The sequence below is a fragment of the Ammodytes marinus genome (assembly GCF_949987685.1).
Source record: "Ammodytes marinus genome assembly, chromosome: 7".
In the NCBI taxonomy this organism is placed as follows: Eukaryota; Metazoa; Chordata; class Actinopteri; order Uranoscopiformes; family Ammodytidae; genus Ammodytes; species Ammodytes marinus.
The window spans coordinates 13,718,785-13,738,207 of NC_137211.1; the positions used below are offsets into that span (position 1 = coordinate 13,718,785).

The window sequence follows — 19,423 nt, forward strand, 5'->3', positions numbered from 1 at the left end:
CAGAACACTCAAAGCGACAGACTCTGAAAAGCTACCTTGGATCTCAGTGTATGTTTGTGTTTGTCCCGCCCCAAACACAAGCTTTCAACCAGCCTGTCTGGCATTGAAACCATGGAGATCGTGCGTTTACTAATGGGAGCTCGCTTAGGATGGGGAGCTGTTCCACCCTGAAACAATGTGTCTGCGCCCATGCAGGGCAGAAAAACAAGACACACGCTCATCCAATCGTCTACGTGTGTGTGTGTGTGTGTGTGTGTGTGTGTGTGTGTGTGTGTGTGTGTGTGTGTGTGTGTGTGTGTGTGTGTGTGTGTGTGTGTGTGTGTGTGTGTGCATGTACAGGCCATTATCACCACCTACAACAATCAATACCAGTCATTACGTAAGGCCAGTTGAGGCTCAGACAAGTAATGTACATAGACTTTATGATTTGTGCAGATGATTTGTTTGCCATAAAATCACACATACACACACACACACACACGCACACACACAGCCATTATTCTCCATTTATGCGTACAATATATTTGCCCATGTGTATTTCAATTTTCTCTCTGCACTTTCATACACTCAACAGTGTTCCAGTGTTGATCTCGAAAGAAACAGACTAATGACAAAGCATAGCATGTACCCTATTGTTTTGCTGTGGTGTCAGCTCTTCTCTAGCTTGCTTGTCTACATTAAGAAATGGGACTATTTGGTTTGTGTCAATCACAGGCATCCAACCTTCAGGGAATAGGAGGTACATGGGGGCTGAAACTAGCAAGCAGTGTCATATAAAGTAAGGCACAACGTAAAAAAAAAAACCTTGACAGTATAAAGAAACCACACTATTTGAAACAAACCTGAAAGATTTGGACTATGACAAGACCCTGGAAAATAATGTATTTCGTATGCTCTGCTAGAAGATCCTTTGTGGCAGAATGTTTGCCCAGTCTCTAAAAGAGAAAAAAGAGAAAAGTTCTCAACGGACTGAGCCGTACCTGTGGATCATTTTAAAAAAAACTAAAAGAAAGTTTACAATGTATGACAATGTATGTAGTTGATTTAAACTCTAAAACAGCCTTAGTTCCCAAGTGTAAATCTAAAACCTATATTCGCCCACATCTCATTACTCCCCCCCCACCCCCACACACGGTGAGAATGACATGTTTGAGGGAGAGTGTGGGTGGACCACTGGGAGTGGTTCTGGTTCAACATGTAAATAGTACTCATCAGTCTCTAGGTCAAGGCCCCAGCTACAAAAAGCACAGGAAATGGTTAACTGACATAAAGGGGTCCTGACTCAGCTTGTGTGTGAGAGTGTTTAGGGGGTCTGTGTGTCAGACAGGTTACGGTACGGTCACGGTAAACATACCTTTATAATGTGAATATGAATCATGCCTTTGCAGTGTGTGTAACTCAAGTGAGTCACACAGTGAGACCCCTGATGAGTCAAATCCTGCTCACCCATATATGTTTATGGCTAAACCCTAATATTTTAGAGACCGTTTGACAACAAAGAGATGAGGACGACATGGACCCAAACAAAGAACATGTGTGTGTGTGTTATTTATGCATTATGTAGAGTGTGGGGGAAATCCTGTGTGTTATACAGTCTATGCTGGGAATGCAATATGCTAGTGGAGTGTGACCTCTGTATGACTGGGGCAGTGCCTCAATGTATTATGGATGAGTGTGTGTAATAAATTATGAGAGAAGGGAGAGTAAAGCAGCATGGGAGTACTTCAAGTAGATTTGGTGGGGAGCAGCAAAGGGGAACAGGGTGCTGCAGCACTAGCCTGCCCTCTAGTGGTGAAGACACTAGGTTAAAGTCGCATCAGGTGCCATATACCACAGGCCTGCAGACTGAAAATGACCACATAAATGATTCAACAAATGCCAGAACCAGAAGTGTCAATAGTTAAGTAGTTAAGTTTCAATAGTAAAACATTTATCATGATACAATGCCAAACATTCGCTGGTTCTAAATTGTGAGAATGTGCTGCTTTTTCTTCACTGTAAATTGAATTATTTTGGTAGGGTAAAACAAACAACTCGTATACATCACTTTGAGCTTATCATTCATTATTATTTTCAGTATTTTTGTTTTATGGTATAAAATAATTGTCATATTGGATAACAAATATGTCGATGACGAAAAGTAAGTGTTAGGTGCGGACATATTTTCAACATCCCAACATATAAAATATTATGATCTCACAAGGGAAGGATTTGTCCAAGGTACTATTGATTTACATTAGTCTGTACACATCTTCCCAATATCTCACTGCTTGCCTAGTGCATCTTTAAAGGTTATAGAAGAAAAATTACTTCAAGATCTTAATTCATTCGATAACAATTTGATCTTAAGCAGAAAAAGATAAAAGAGGGCACAATTTCCTTTGTCTATCATCTCTCTTTCTAAATTGCTTTCTTTAATTTGCCAACAAATGTTGCCTTTTGTTTTGTCTACTCAAACAAAACACAATATAAACCTATACAGCCACTAATTGGAGGCCATGACCAAATCCAAAAGTAATACTGCACGGACATGAACAACTGTGTTGCAATTGATTTCCTTGTGACTGGGGGTGCATTTTTGTGGTTACCATGGGGACGTCAAGCTGTGGCCAGCAGAGGATTTAAAAAAAGTTTGGTTGGATGAGAGGGCACACACAGAGACACACACACACACACACACACACACACACACACACACACACACACACACATGCGCACACACACACACACACACACACACACACACACACACACACACACACACACACACACACACACACACACACACACACACACACACACACACACACACACACACACACACACACACACACACACACACACACACACACACACACCTTGTTTACAATGAGATAATGTGTTTTTCTTAATGTGCTAAGCGTTGGTCAGTAAAATATGATTCTGTGTGTGCAACCGAGTAAAAATGTTGCGTCATACCTCCCCATACTGGGACAAGGGGCTACAAGTTTTCCAAAACTAACCAGCGAGGTCCAGGGAACATAAATGAGGTCATTCATTAATAGATCCGTTTGTGTATTGATGTGAAACTGTTAATCAATGTAATGCTTCTTGATCGGTCATCAAGTCACACGGTAAGGCGTTGTCTTACTGACAGGCTAAATCATTATTTGAACCCTAACAGCAGCCTCCAGCATGTTCTCTCTTTTGACCGGCCCCTCTGACTCAGAAGTCAAAGAAAGACAATGTTCACAAAGCCAAAGGATTGTCATCAATAATACCCAGACACATTCACATTAACAAGGTTGGGATTATTCCTTTCGGGTCCATTGTATAGTAGATAACAAGTTTACAGAGCCTTTTTGCTGTTTACTGCTCAGTCTGCTGCCATAGTGTTGTGGAGACTGAACAGAAAGGTGTGTGTGTGTGATGTGGGTAACAACCACTACACAACACAGCACAAATGCCGATGTCACATCTGATAAGGTACCTTTTGTTTTTCCAATGTGATCTCAACATCAAACATTCTGATTTAAGGCTCATTAAAAACAAAACCTGGTCTGACCTTGACAGCTCTTACTGAGCTCACATTGGCTCGACAGCACGGGTTACCAGTTTTCCAAAACACATCTGCATTCTTGCTCTGCCAGGGGGCTCTGGTGAGCCAACAGTGCTAGGGTCCCACTGTATGGAAGCCTGCTGGCAAAGCTAGCGGGCTCACAGCTGAATTTGTCAGGATGCTCCCTGCAAGGGGGCTCCATGATTGTGACATCATTCCTGGACTGTGCCAGAGGGCTGTTCTCCGACTATGGCAGAGCCAGCTGCACCAGGGGGGCAACAGCTGCCAGTGTCAAGGCAGACACTATAAGGGGGGCTTGTGATGCATTACAGAAGGTTCTGATCAAGGCTTTGTTGTGCTGGTAAACCACTAAGTACAGGCCTGCGTGCAGCTGTGGGGTTGTAACAGTTGGCATGTGGCAAGGTTCCCCTAACAAGCAATGCTAAGATCATTAATGAGACACAAGTGTCCCGCTTCCCCTCAGACTGCAGCGTCATGACAGTCATACAATATTCCTTATGCTCGTCCAGTTAATAAAGCAGAAGTAAAAATACATAAATAAAATAAAAAACACAACTTACCCATTCCCTAGATCATCAATATCACAGTCATCATCCTCATCGTCCTCGATGGGGCTCTTCCTGCCCAGGCTGCTGTTGCTGAAGTAATCTCCCTTGAGGAGGGAGGGGTCCGAGTCGTCCAGCGCTTCGATGAGGTTGATCCGGGAGGTGTGGCTTATCCTCAGGGGAACGTCTAACTGGCTGTTACCTGTGGAGGGGGCGTCGCCCGCCTGCAGACGGGGGCTGGCTTGACCCTGGCGCCATGATAACGGAGAGGAGCGGTTTGATATAGTGGAAATAGAGAACGCGGCTGCTTCGTCGCTGTCGTAGCACATGGTCCCCTCCACACAGCTATGGGATGAGAAGGAGGATACGTTTTAGGATTCTTCAGGGGTAAAACATTTGAAAACATTCACAGCATTGTGCCATCACAAAGGAGCTGGAAAGGCAGAGTTCAGTCATCACAGACAGGAAGTCAATGTCTATCTTTCATTTCCTTTTTTTTGAGCTTAGGATATGCTTCCTCCACCCAGCATCTTTCCTGCTCTCCCCACCCTGCATCCACTTCTCTCAGAGGTAACTCAGTTAATAGAGCTGTACACTTACTTTACAAGGGCTTAGGGATTATTTGGTTCCCAGATGTGTGTGTGTGTACGTGTATGTGCGTGTGTCTGTGAGGTTTCATGTCAGCAAACAAGCCTTTATGTTCCTCTGAGCTCTGCTTGAAACTGCACAGCTCTGTCACTTCATGCGAGCACACATTTGTGAGTCTACAAATATCAGCATCACAAGCGTTTAGATATCATGCTAAAGCAGCACAGCGCATCACTGCTTAGTGTCTTAGGGTGGGCGTGATGAGCATTAGCATACTAAAAGTCACTGGCTCTCACAGTGTGTGACAGTGTGTGCATGTGCCTGCCTAGGTTAAAATGAATCTTGTCTGCAGGATACAGAATCATCTCAACAAAATAACATCAATGGAGACATTTTCAAATTAAATTCTTAACTACTTAGTACATAAATCAGACAGGAAAGAAGATGAGAAATAAATGCTTCCCGTTTTTTTTAGAATGGAATTGCACAGGCTTTCTGCTTGTTATGCACACACAGTATATACAGTAAACCAAAGGAAAATATGTGAGGACAAAGCAAAGGTTGCTCACCAGTCCATTTGTGTAATACATGCAAATCTCACACTCTCTCAGCACTTATTTTTCACAGGAAATATGACATCTTGTTTGTACGGGGAACTTCCGCAGACAGGCTGTAGGCCCTCAAAGCAGACACGTCTTCGGGAACAGCGGGGAGTGATTCAAGGTTATTACGGGAGGATGAAAAGTATGAATGGGAAAGGAAATGTATTCCAGCAGGGAACCATCTGCTTATTTGCTCTTCATGTGGCTCTCGCTGAGGGACCAAGACGGAGGCTACATGGCAGGAGACTCACAGACAGACAGACAGGCAGGCAGGCAGACAGGCACGCAGGCAGGCAGAGGGGAAACACTCAAGGACAAAACCTTAAGACGTTCTGAATGCGTTTAGAATGGGTCAATGACAGACAGTAGGGATAGAACACACACATGCTCAAAACACACACTTAATCATAGCGTTATCGCATGCTTTGTCGTGTGTGCGAATTATACGAGTTGTGCCGGTGCATTGGCAGGCTCAGCTTTGAGGTCAGGCTTTGAGCTAAGCCTGCTTCAGTTTTTTCGTATTAACCAGCGCAGAGGGAGAGCAGAGCAGAGCGGAAAACGACAGACTGATGATTACTGGTCTATCAGGAAATGCTGATATTGATCTCAGCGTCACAGGCAGTTACAAACCACCACCACACCCGCCCAAATACTGTTAGCAATGTCAATAGTAATCAGCCCATCTCAACAGCTATTTTAACTAACCAGTCTTGGCTTGTTTGTTTGTTTTGTCTCTCTTTCCTTTGTGTGTGTGTGTGTGTGTGTGTGTGTGTGTGTGTGTGTGTGTGTGTGTGTGTGTGTTGGTGGTTGGGTGTGTGTGTGTCTGACCTGTGGCTGAGCTGCACCCCTCTCAGGCTGGTCATGGTTTCCTCCAGGTTTTGTCGTAGGTCCAGAACATTTTGCACGGTCCTCTTCCTCTGGGACTCCGGGTCTGCACAGGTGCAAAAACACACACACACACACACACACACACACACACACACACACACACACACACACACACACACACACACACACACACACACACACACACACACACAGATATTTTTAGAGATGTAATGCCAGATAAGGGTTACTGATCAGTACACTCTGTAGTGCTTACCCTTTTCAAACATTTATCAGATACATACATGTATGAATGCACGCGGATGGGAGTTAGTAATGGTATATACAGTGTGAAATGACTGAATATAAGTTAATAAATAATGACTTTTTCCTCTATTGTCCATACAATGCAGACTGATCATCACATACTCTAATAGAACAAATATAATGTTCAGTCCCCGCAAACATGTATTCAAAATCTATTCTACACAAAGCCCAAAACATACAGCTTCAACACAGGAACAGGTTAAAATGATGAAACTATAGAGAATCTCACAAAGAAGAGACATGACAGAGATAATGGCGGTTGGTGTGCCCACAGCTGCTTTTCCAGATGGCAGTGACGCAAACTAAATTATATATTACGGCAGTCAGACAGACCATACAACCAAGGAGAACTTTAAGACCATACAGGTCTCTCAATCCTTTCTCTGTTGGCCTGGATAGATGGATCCTCCTTCCCCTCCTCTCCAACCAACCACCCTCAGTAGCAATGGCCCCGTGCATGCTCATTGGACTGTACCCCTTTGCCCCCTCGCTCACCCCACAACACAATACACCGATAGCCTCTACCCAGGGGACACGTTGGCATTTAGCTCACCCCTTCCTAATATGCTGTAATCTGCTCAGATTGGGGACACATGGATTCATGCTGGGCGAGCCAGCTGAACTGCTGTTTATAACCTGTGTGTGTGTGTGTGTGTATATGTGTGTGTGTGCATGCTACTCCTCCGGTTGGATGACTGGAACCAACCCAAAGTGGCACATCCACTTAGTGGTACAGACACGGTATCCATGCTGGAGGAATGTGTCTCAATTCACAGTTTTAATTTCAAAACATTTCAGTCTGAGAGTCTGATATGGGTCCCTGCTCCCACTTTTGTTGCTTCCAACAACAATGTTTTGCATCGCTGGCTCAGACCTAGTCATACAGAGAATTAGGAAAATCCTCCACACATATATAATCTATCACATATAGTTTCAGTAAATTAACCAGGAGACCTGAACCGCATGGTATAACCTTGACCCTTTGCTCTCTCTCCTACTCACACATGTTTATGTACGTATGATTGGGGGGAGGGTCATGAAGATACTGGTAAGATATGGCCTAACCCTAAACCATATTGAGTAGGAAAACAAAAACTGGCAATATACAGGGTATAGCTGTAGTAGTGGTCCACTCTAACAACCATAAATGCTTTGCCATGACCATTTGTACAGACTTCATGGACCAATGAATCCCAATGACTTTGGTTATCCTCTGACCGGCACTGACAGATTGACATTTTTGTGATTTTGTGAGACATCTTGACATGAAATTTGGAATAGACATTAAAGGGGCCCAGAAGGTTAATCCTAATGGATTGTAGATCGCCCTGCCTTTTCCTCTAGTGCCACCATGAGGCTACACTTACTGTATGTTTCTGATTCAAAGTTGTCTTGTGACTTTTGGATGGATTACTCTATGAAAGTTAGCTCACACATTAATGCACCCTCACAGAATGACATGGTATGACTTTGGTCTTAGACTTTAATAAGACGTTATCTCTAAACCCTCTAGACACATAAGGTCCATTTCATGGTTGGTTCATGATAAATACTGACATTCCCTCAGCCACAGCTGTACTTCCTGTTTAGTGCTCATTAGCAGAAGTAGAAAACTAAGCTGCTACACAATACACATGGTAAACATTATACATCAACATGTTGGTGAGAGCTTGTTAGCACGCTGGAATTAGAATGTAGCTCAAAGCCCAGCATTACAGATGCTAGCATTGCTGTAGACTCTTTGTCTGGTTAAATATTCAAAAACACCCCCCCCCCCCCTTGAAACACAGACCAATTCAAAGCCCTCTGAACAACATATTTTATATTGTGACACACACACACACCCTTTTTTACACCCACCTTCCTATAATCTCAGTCCAGCTGGCTAGCGAGGAGGTGGAGAAGCTATTCTAATGAGTGAGGAGGGCAAATCATGAGCTGCCAGAGGTTGTCAATCTCAACAACAGCTGCAGACTTCACATTCACACATATGGACCCTCAATCTAGAAAATGCATGGAGGGTCGACCCCACCCACTTGCACATACTCATTAACACACTAAGAAACTCACACCAGACCCGATTTATGAGGCCAAATTGATTTCTCCTTAAGAGAATGGCCACGTAGACAATTGATTAGGCAGCCCCGGGGACAGGCAGCTCAGTGGCAAACTGATGGAATCATTGGGAAACAACCTTCTGCCGCTTCCACACAGAAACATGGACACACATTCACACCAAATAGAATTGTTTCATAACAAAACGTACACAAAACTGCACTACTTTACTGGAGATGCTCACATGAAAGGAAATTATGCACTGTATGGAAATTCAAGCTAAAGTATAAAATAGCCTCTTTTCAGCTTTAAAATTGACTTATTTGTAATCTGGTCAAACAATGATTTTTCAGAGACAAAGGACCACTAAAACATGCAAGCACAGACAAACTGTGACACACAGTCATGTACAGACACACACCCATGCAGGCTTTAATTAGGCTATTTTAATTATCCTAAACGTGAGCTTTGTTTAACATCAGCGTCAAATTGATTAGAAACGGTCTGCATGATTGTGTAAGTGTCTGCGAGTGTGTGTGTGTGTGTGTGTGTGTGTGTGTGTGTGTGTGTGTGTGTAAAAGACTTCCTGTTCGGCTTTGCCTGCCCTGGCGCTGGTGGTCCCAGCTGGCATGAGGAGGGGGTGTGGTGGTGGTGGTGGGGAAATTAGGGATGCAAATATCCCTGTCAGCCCTGGCAGCTCCCCAGGGGTGCAGATGAATTACATTGATCTGGTTTAAACTGAGTGTGTGTGTGTGTGTGTGTGTGTGTGTGTGTGTGTGTGTGTGTGTGTGTGTGTGTGTGTGTGTGTGTGTGTGTGTGAGTGTGTGTGAGTGTGTGTGTGTGAGTGTGTGTGAGTGTGTGTGTGTGTGTGTGTGTGTGAGTGTGTGTGAGTGTGTGAGTGTGTGAGTGTGTGTGTGTGTGTGTGTGTGTGTGTGTGTGTGTGTGTGTGTGTGTGTGTGTGTGTGTGTGTGCGTGCGTGCATGTGTGTAGAAGGTCTTGTGTGTATCATGTGTATCTATGCATTGGAAAGGCGGGGCTCCACCTGCCACTTCTCGATACACACACACACTCCAGCACTGAAGAGCCAGTGAAACTAGCCGAGGGGCCTTTCATAATGGTCCACTCAGACTCTTAAAATGAGAGTCAGCAAGTTAGAGTGAGAGTGTTGTTGTAAGTGCAGGCGTTTACAGCATGTGCAGGACACCCTTTGCATCCTAATGTGAGTCTGCTTTCAGAGGAAAAACAGAGACAGAAAAGACTTCAAAGAGGACAAAAGAAATAGAAGGTTTGAGGTGTAAAGGATGAATGCATTTTATTTCGGCACAATCTGCCAATTTAACAAAAAGCACGGATAGCGAGACAACCTAAATTTACACTGGCAATAAAGAGAAGCATTGCCCTTTTCTGTCTTACTGTGTGTGGTCATGCCGAAAGCCTATTAAACAGAGCTGCTGCCCTTTAAATAAGCATCAACTTTAAGGAGCTTGTTTTTTTTTCGGTCCTCAAGACAGGAAAGCTATTGCAGATGTCGAGATAACTGACTCTCGGTTGCGCTGAACCTGCTACCTGAAACTGAAAACCCAGAGTTTCCACTAACTCAAAGCGAACAAACTCTGAGTTGCCTCAAAACCAGCTACCTGAAACAGGCCTCTGGATGGAACCACCAACCCAATGCTGAGTGGAAGACCTGCTCTACCACCACAGCCTACTGTAGTCATTGACAAAAAAAATTACCTTCCGTGCCTGTGTTTGTCCATAAGGAAGGAACACGCGGTGCCAACAGTGTGACTCATTAATAACGTTTTTAAATAGTCTTTGGACAACAGTGGACTTCCGCAGCACAGAGAAAGAAGCAATATCAGGCATTGGCGACACGATACTCGTTGATGGGGGAATTTCATTGGTTTTGGTCTTTAAATGGGATTTGTTGACAATAAGACAAATATAACATATTTCAAGCCAAGCGGGGAAGTAGGAAATACTTAGGAAGTATCTTTTATAATGTGGATGTGGCTGGCAGGCAGAGTGAGCAAACACATAAGATAAACTGCTGTCCACTTGGTTTCCTCTCTTGGGTCACTCTCTCCATTAGAAAGAAAAAATAAACTCCCCAAAGATCAACTAAATGGCTCTGTCCTTGCAGGAAGAAGTCTGCCATTGTGTGACCATGTGTGTATGTGTTTGTGTGGCACATCCTCCTTTTACAAAATGTGTTCATCCGTCTGCCCACACTTCAGCGTCGGTGTGTCTTTACCGGCAAAGAGCTTCAGTTTTGCAGAATATGGATGACGGCTTGAGTAATGGCTCCTGTTTCTATTCTTTCCTTCCTTCCCTCCGGAGTTCATTTGTCTTTGTCCTGACCACGTGTGTGTGCACATATGTTAGTGTCACTGCAACACTCCTCAGGGCTACACTACCTTTTTTGCACCATAGATGTGCAGCATCACTATTTCATCATAACGATATATGTAAGTCATAATACATTTCCAAAGTGGCTGTTTGTCTGCAACAAAGGCAATCATTACAGCATTCCTGACAAGTGACGGACACTCACACTTATAGGCCTTTCACACCAAAATGAACCAAGAGTCAGTTCCAGGCTGGTGTTGGGGTCAGTTCAAAACTGGTTACAGCCTTATCCCAGTTATGAACCGGTTGGTTTCACATCGACCGGAGACAGCCATGGAGCCGGCAAGAGAGCAACGTCATGACGTCACTGTAAACGTGTGTGTACGTCACCCGACGCCGCTGCTCTTGTGGCTAACGCTAAAGCTACCGCTAGCTTTAAGCACAACAACAGCAGCGAATACGTCTTATTTTTACACTTGTTGGCTCTCGCTTTGCTTTCTTAAGCAAACAGGACCCATACAGCGTATTCTCGCCGGTCAATTTGATCGCTACGTTCGGTAATTATGTTATGTTTACGTCTCGTAGTAGCGGTGTTTTTAAATATGGCGGGCATGAGGTTTGAGTTGCTCTGGTTGGTCAGGATAATCCCTCCCCCAACCGTTCGCGCAAGCAGTTCTTATCAAACCCTGCTCAATCCTGGGGTATGAGTTCCCCCGGTTTTTACGGCCCGGAGCAGGCTCTCTGGCGGTGTGAAACCAAAACACTGGCTCTAACTCCGAACAAGCCCAGAACTAGCTCCGATTTTGCGGCGGTGTGAAAGGCCTAATACAGGATGTTAGTAAAACCTTTGTGGTTTTTGTTATTCTTTAAGTTTTCATGTCCCTTTGAGCACATTTCTTTAGGGCATGGTGGTAAAGAAATGGACAGGTTAAACTAATGTTCAGAATATTTACACCTGTCTCAATATGGATATGTATATGAACGTGCCAAGCTTCTAAAATGGCATATTATTCTGTATTTTGTTTGTCACTCATTATATTTGAATGTCTCCACTCAGCCTAGCATTAGACCTCTGTTGACCTCAGACAGTTTGCAAAACAGGAAACATTACAACATACAGCCATCCCTGCACATCTGGACAAAGCCGACAAACACGCTCCAATGCACCCAAATTTGCTAATTCGCTTGTGCGCACACGCAGAAACACACACACACACACACGCGCACACACACACACACACACACACACACACACACACACACACACACACACACACACACACACACACACACACACCCACACACACACACACACTTTAAAAGTTCATGTGCTTCACCAGGATGTTGCAACAGGATGTTTGAGCTCTTGACGGTTCTATCTGATATGGGACATGAATGCTTAATGAGCCTTTCATAGCGGAATATTGCGTCTGTGTACACTAAACTTGAACAGTCAAAATGCAACAAATTCTGCAGCAATCAGAGCGATCAGCGTTTCAATGCTTGTGGGCAGACATGGGAAGATACAGAGAGATAGTCAGCTGTGGTTTCAGGCAGCTGACCGTGTTGAAATCCATTTCAAATTGGGAACCCTTATGTATGAGAAGTTTCCATAACGTAAATCGCACTACAACAACACATTGAACACAACACATGACTTGCAGACCTGAGGACCGACGGATGACGATATTACATATAGATCCGGGATCGTCTGCACAGCATTTAGTATACAGTTAAAACCTTCAAACTTCTATCTCATCCTCACAGAAACGTGCACACACACACACACACACACACACACACACACACACACACACACACACACACACACACACACACACACACACACACACACACACACTTGCCATATCACCTTAACCACAGCCCTATCTGCTTAGAAATCAGAATGCTATCCGCTAAGTTTGACTTATGGGAAGTTTACATTCCCGGATAAGAAGGTTGAGACCTCGCCGAGGTAACACCAAATGGACCTGTCTCCTCTAGCGCTCCTGAATAGGCAAATACACAAAGAGGAACGGGTGCATGTGTGTATTCCTCTTTGCCGAGCAGCACTGGAGGAGATTAAACGTGTGAGGTGCTTTGACAGGAAAAGATAAAGGGAGGCACAATTTAAAACACACACACACACACACACACACAGACACACACACACACACACACACACACACACACACACACACACACACACACACACACACACACACACACACACACACACACACACACATTGTATGCAGATGAGGCTGTCACAGAAATATCACCTAGAGGAAAAACACAATCAACCACTTTGATGCATGCGAGTGTGTGAGGCATCATTAAATATAAAATATCTAGAGAGCTTTCAGCAGTATCTCTTTGTGCTTAATGTGTATGTCTGAAAACTTTCAGCTTCAATCTAAATTGGAAACCTAATTTAAATACTGACTGAGCTAGTACACACGATCATGCAAGCACACAGACACAGACACACACACACACACACACACAGACACACACACTAAATAAACCCAGTAACAGGCCAAGGCAGACCGTAATATGTGGCAATGTTTGGGTGTATTTTTGTTCAAGAGAGTTGTTTCCTGTGGAAGTGTATTTTACGATGTGCTTAAACCCAGCTGCAGCTCCGCTCTCACTTGTCACACAGACAGCCTGCCCTCAGTGTGCAGTGGCGGCACTGTTAATGCCCCTGAAAAGTGTATACTATTATAATGGATTACCCTTCTGATCAATAACATGTCAGGAAATGTTGAAGAAGCCCAAGGTTACAGCTTCAAATATCAAATATATTTAGTTCACTACAATACAAGAGACTAAGGAAACCCCAAAAATATACAGAGAAGAAAGAAACTGGAACCACAGAATTTCACTATTCTTTTTTAAAGCCTATCAATGAAAAATAGTTACAACAATACATCGTTGCAGCTTCAGCTGACATGAATAGCAAAGCTCGATCACACTTCATGTCGTTTGATATTGTGATATTTATGGGGAGATATACAATCTCAACAAAGTGTACACTTTCAGGAGACTCCATTGAGAATATGTTTATAACATACATAGAACAACCAGTTATCAGACAAAATCAAATAGCCGATCAAGTATCAACGTACTTCATATAGGATCAGAGGAAGTGTTATACAGTAGCTGTTCTCAAATGACGTCTGCTTGTTAATTATTGCTGGTTTAGCTTCAGCCTACACCACTGGCACTGCATCATCACTGTCAATGGTATAAGCCCATCGCAATAGGCTACTGTCATAAGACCAGTCGCCACATCACTTACAAGGAGCACTATTAAACTGAGACCTTTCATAAGAGGAAAACACAAATAGAACAGAATAACATGCATCATCACATGGCATCTTTCAAGTCTTCTTCTGTCTTTATCTCCGCCCACTCACACTGACACAGACACAGACACACACAGACACACACACACACACACACAGACACACACACACACACACACACACACACACACACACACACACACACACACACACACACACACAAGTATATCATATCCATCTGTATTAAGAGTCTACATTTTAATGAGTGCATGTGCATAGATCAGGTTTGTGTTATTGCCTTGTAAGACTAGTAATGAACTAAAGACAATGAACGGAAGTGGGATTGAAAAATTCACAGAAAAGCAGTATATAATGTTTTATACATGAAAAATGAATGTATTTTTTGGAACCTGGCTAGAATGTTTATGGTACGTATCATTTCTTTATCCACCACCGTCTATTTCATCTTGATACTCAAGCTGGTGAGTTAAAATTCTCTAAGTGAGAGTTAAAAAAAATACATATATTATCGTTAATGTATACTGGCTTGCTTTTTAGTAGTAAGCAGCATGTGCATGTCTGTGTGTGTTGCACAAGAGCTGATGAGACAAAAACACAAAGAGTATACTAATATGATTTAGGAGGAGAATGGCAGGAAGCAGACTGCACTAATGCAATGTCTCTGCATTAAGTCCTTAGAGACTGACCATAAAGCATTGTTAACAAACACATACACACACAAACAGAAATACACAAGCGCGCACACACACACACACACACACACACACACACACACACACACACACACACACACACACACATAGAATTTCCTTCATTTCCTGGAGACTTACCTAACCATAACCAGTACTTGCCGGAACCCTGACCTTGACCACTGATTCAGTTGGGGACACCACTTTTGTCCCCAATGCAAATTCAATCAACTTTTATTCAAGTCAAGTGTGTGCCCCTGAGACACACACACACACACACACACACACACACACACACACACACACACACACACACACACACACACACACACACACACACACACACACACACACACACACACACACACACACACACACACACACACACACACACACAGAAATAAATTCATATCCATGTGTACCCAACCTATCTATGATTACAACATCCCTAATAACACTCAAAAGATGTCCTGTGTCCTACTCCTGCAACACTTATAGCCTACCAGAAATATCCTCTCTGCTGTCTGACTGGTGGCAGAACACTGCTACCTGTCAACTCGCATCAGAGATTAAAGAAAGGAAGAAAAGCGGGAGAGAATCTGAAGGGATGCTTTTATTCCTAAATTTAACACCTCCGAGTCCTCGATGGCAGGACGACTTTGCTGAATCCTTCAGTCAGCAAAGCCCAGGGTGGAACCATGCAATCTGGCCGCACCCGCATAACATTAGCGACTCAGCAGCACTGTATTCACAATGGAGCGGCTGAGTATGAAAAATACCCTGTCACAGCCCAAAGGATGAAAACAGAGTGGAATATAGACAGGAGACGATAGCAGTGACGGAACGTGGCACACATTGCGCGCTTAGGACATTTAAAGCTGCTGTGCTTTGTTGTTATTTCCTGCAGCGCTGTTAAGTTCTCTTGAAAACAGGATTGTATATGTGTGTGTGTGTGCATTTCTGTGTGCCTGTGTTTGTTTGTGTGTGTGTGTGTATTCCATGATAATTCTGTAAGGTGTATTGTTCCAGGCAGTTGACAAGTATGCAAGAGGAACCAACCGCACAAACATGCCCACACACACACACACACACACACACACACACACACACACACACACACACACACACACACACACACACACACACACACACACACACACACACACACACACAAACAATAAAATGTCACAGTGAATTAATAAGCACGTTGGTAGTCAAGGCTGCTCTCATCATGTCAATAAGCTGCATTTAGATCTTATCTGCTAAACCTTTTTGGTCGCACGGAAGTCACACAGTCGTCGTCCCCCGTGCCCCCCCCCCCCCATCCCCCCCAGATTTCTGCAACCAGCTCAATCCAACCCTAACACAAGACACAACATCTCCAATCTTCTAACTTAAATCTATTTTATCTATCTGATCCTTCATAAAGTAAAACTCCCCCCCCCCCCCTAAATACCCAATCCAATCTCCAATCCAAACAGATGCCCTTTAGGCTTTTAATCTGTAATTCATTTTAGTCTTGATGGCTCCTGGCCTTTTCCAGGGTGGTGATAGATCTGTGATTAGTGGAATGGAGGCTGGATCTTCTCATTATCTTTATGCCAGGCCTAATCCGGTTGCTTGCTGGTGTCTTTAGACTGGATCCTCTCTAAACCGAGGCTGGCCCATGCTGTGAAAAGGTCAGTGCTTTAAGGGAGCTTACCCTCTCTCGCATACACCTCATTATGGGTGCTGGATGGGACAGGGAGGTGTCATTAGCGGGACACACATCTGAGGTTCAGTTCCCTTCAACTGTACTGTGCAGTAAACAGTATATGCTTTACAAGGTGTCATTCAAGGTTGACTCACTTCAGTGTCAGGGTTTAACAGGTCACCATGCTCTGCTTCTATGTCCAACCTTTTATGCAAATGCTGTTAACAAGACATCTTATAAAACCGTGCTGCATTTGGGAGAATTACCGCGGCCAGTCAACCGCTGCCCCGTGCCATTGGACACACAAGTCAAGTAATTCCTATAAATCCAATTAACGTAAAGCTCTTCATCTCCCAGTGGTAAAACATGTATGTGCGATTAAAGAGAAACAGATGATACTGACACTAATCCTAAATAACCTCGAAAGATAAACCTATAGGCCTAACATTGCAATATCCTGGATTGTATTTTTATATTATTCACTGAATATGGGTGTGTGTGTGTGTGTGTGTGTGTGTGTGTGTGTGTGTGTGTGTGTGTGTGTGTGTGTGTGTGTGTGTGTGTGTGTGTGTGTGTGTGTGTGTGTGTTTGTTTGTGGGAGGGAGTTTTACCTTTTAAGTGCATAGCTGATGGTCTTGGGTTACTGTACATCCCAGTGTGGCTTTCTCCATTAACTTTGCCTTTCTGCTACTGTGGGCTAACCTCAGAAGGACAGCCAGTGCATGCTACTAGCTATTACGCAGCAGGGCATGTTTCGAGACACAGGCACATATTTTAATTCTTGTGTAGCTATACCATGTGGCTTCTGTAACAAAACCATAAAGTACAATGACGCATGGTTTGTCCTGTGTGAGACGGTGGGACTGTAGTACATGGGAAGGCGAGGAAAGCAATTGAACAACCATAATCTATCTTCCTGTGACAGAGCACGCCGGGCAGAAACCAATTAGCTGCGTGTCCCATCGGAAATGGAGAAGCAGATACGATAAAAGATGAGCCCACAGCCGCAAGCTAACAGGGCAAGTTACAATTAACCTCTCCCTAACATACACACACACATAAATGTATACACACACACAAACACATATGAGTTTCCTCACACAACTATCCTACACACCTGCTGTGGTTTCTATGATAAACCCCCTGGCAGGTAATGGTAGAATGTCATGACCTCAAGCAACACCTCGGCCACTCGGGATGCCAGGTAGGTATTTGGGTCATCGGCTATTACCATTATTTTACTCCAGTGCCTACCTCGGTGTCTTTCCCTGTCTCTCTCTCTCATTTATCTCCCTATGCTGCTCTCTCATAAATATCAATTCTTACCCTGTACCTTCCTCTACTTTTTGTTCTGTCTATTTTCATCCATCCTCATCTCTCCCTCCTCCCATACCTGGCTGCTTGGTGTATAGGTGTGGCCAGCGCCATTATAACGAGGAGTGAAACAAGGAACAAGGTCACACACACACACACACATACACACACACACACACACACAAACATAAACACACCACGCACGCACACAAGGTCACGCAAGCTGTGACTTGTGGCTGTGTTGTGCAGGAGGCAAGCTGATGGAGAGAGAAAGAGCAAATGAGGAGAGAGGAGGAAGGACGGAGAGAAAGAGGTTTGATGATGGACAGAAAATAATTCCCTCCCCATCACGCCGGATGTAACGACACGCTACACTATTCTCTGGCCATCACCCTGGCTCTCTGATGCTATCTGCTCCAGCCGAATGGAATGGAAAGAGCAATAGATGGGACAGAGAAAAACAATGACACGAAAATGTGTGTGTCTGTGTCTGTGTGTGTGTGTGTGTGTGTGTACATTTGAATAATGGATGTTAGTTGCATATTTTGAACCCTTGTTTAACCTAATTTGTCACAAACTCACAGTCATCCTTCTCACAGTTTGTACGCCCATTAGCGAAAACCTTAAATATACTGTGTCCTGGTACATTTGGCGGTCAATGTGTGTGATAGTGTGTATTCACGGGGGGGAGGGGGGGGCGCACATGTCTGCAATGTTTTTGTAAACGGTAGCAGGCTAACTACCTGCCCCATGCCACCTCCCCCCGCCCCCCATCCCACCCCCTCAGATTCCCCTCTCTCCTCCCGCACGTTGCCTCCGGTAACAGGGGGAAGAGGTAGGGGTGGTGGTGGTGGTGGAAGGAGGGAGGGAGGGAGGGTGGGGGGGGACAGTGACCATCTGTCAGTGGCCCGGAGATCAATGGAGCTGGAGGGGAGAAGTGAGGGGAGGGTTGTGTGTGTGTGGGAGTGGTGCAAGGCTAAATACGTGGCCCACTGTGACCAGAGCCCGACTCAATATGCGACCGTTTTATTTACCGACTGAGAACACACACCCCACCAGTCCACACTCTCACACGGCCTTTATTAACGAATGGCTGATTTCGGTGCGGGCCAAGAGATGCTGCGGTATTGACACAGACCTTCTCTGCACACATATATGCATGAATACATGAGGGAGCTGCTTTCAATTTCAAAATATGCTCCAGTGCCAACAGTGTTGTAGGGTTAGAGACGGAAAAACTACGAGTGTAGAGATATTGAGAGGACAAGGAAGGAGGTGTGTGATTGGTTGATATAAATCTAGCTCACTGTGGCAGTGGGTCAGATGAGACTAGGACAAAACACACTGTGCTGGCTAATGAATCATCAACAAAATAATGTCAGCCCTCTAGAACTGCTAACTTCAGCTACTTCATGGGTGCACACATTGCTAGTCCATACAGATACATAAATCAATGTTACACATATAAACAAAGCATATTTGACTGTTACAGTGATGTAAACAAGGGGAAGCTGCAGAGCGTGGGCTCTCACCATGGTATGCGTG

At 44.2% G+C, this 19,423-nt stretch overlaps 1 protein-coding gene across 1 annotated transcript in view; it reads right to left on the reverse strand.

The window, feature by feature from the left end:
• The window catches only part of nav1a (neuron navigator 1a), a gene marked incomplete at its 5' end in the record, with an annotated part of 68,208 nt that overhangs the window by 47,759 nt on the left and 1,026 nt on the right, over positions 1–19,423 (reverse strand). The window contains 2 exons of the mRNA XM_080030597.1: positions 4,120–4,449; positions 6,123–6,225. Of these exons, the coding sequence (XP_079886723.1) occupies positions 4,120–4,449; positions 6,123–6,225 (433 nt within the window). The remainder of the gene's footprint in view (positions 1–4,119; positions 4,450–6,122; positions 6,226–19,423) is intronic.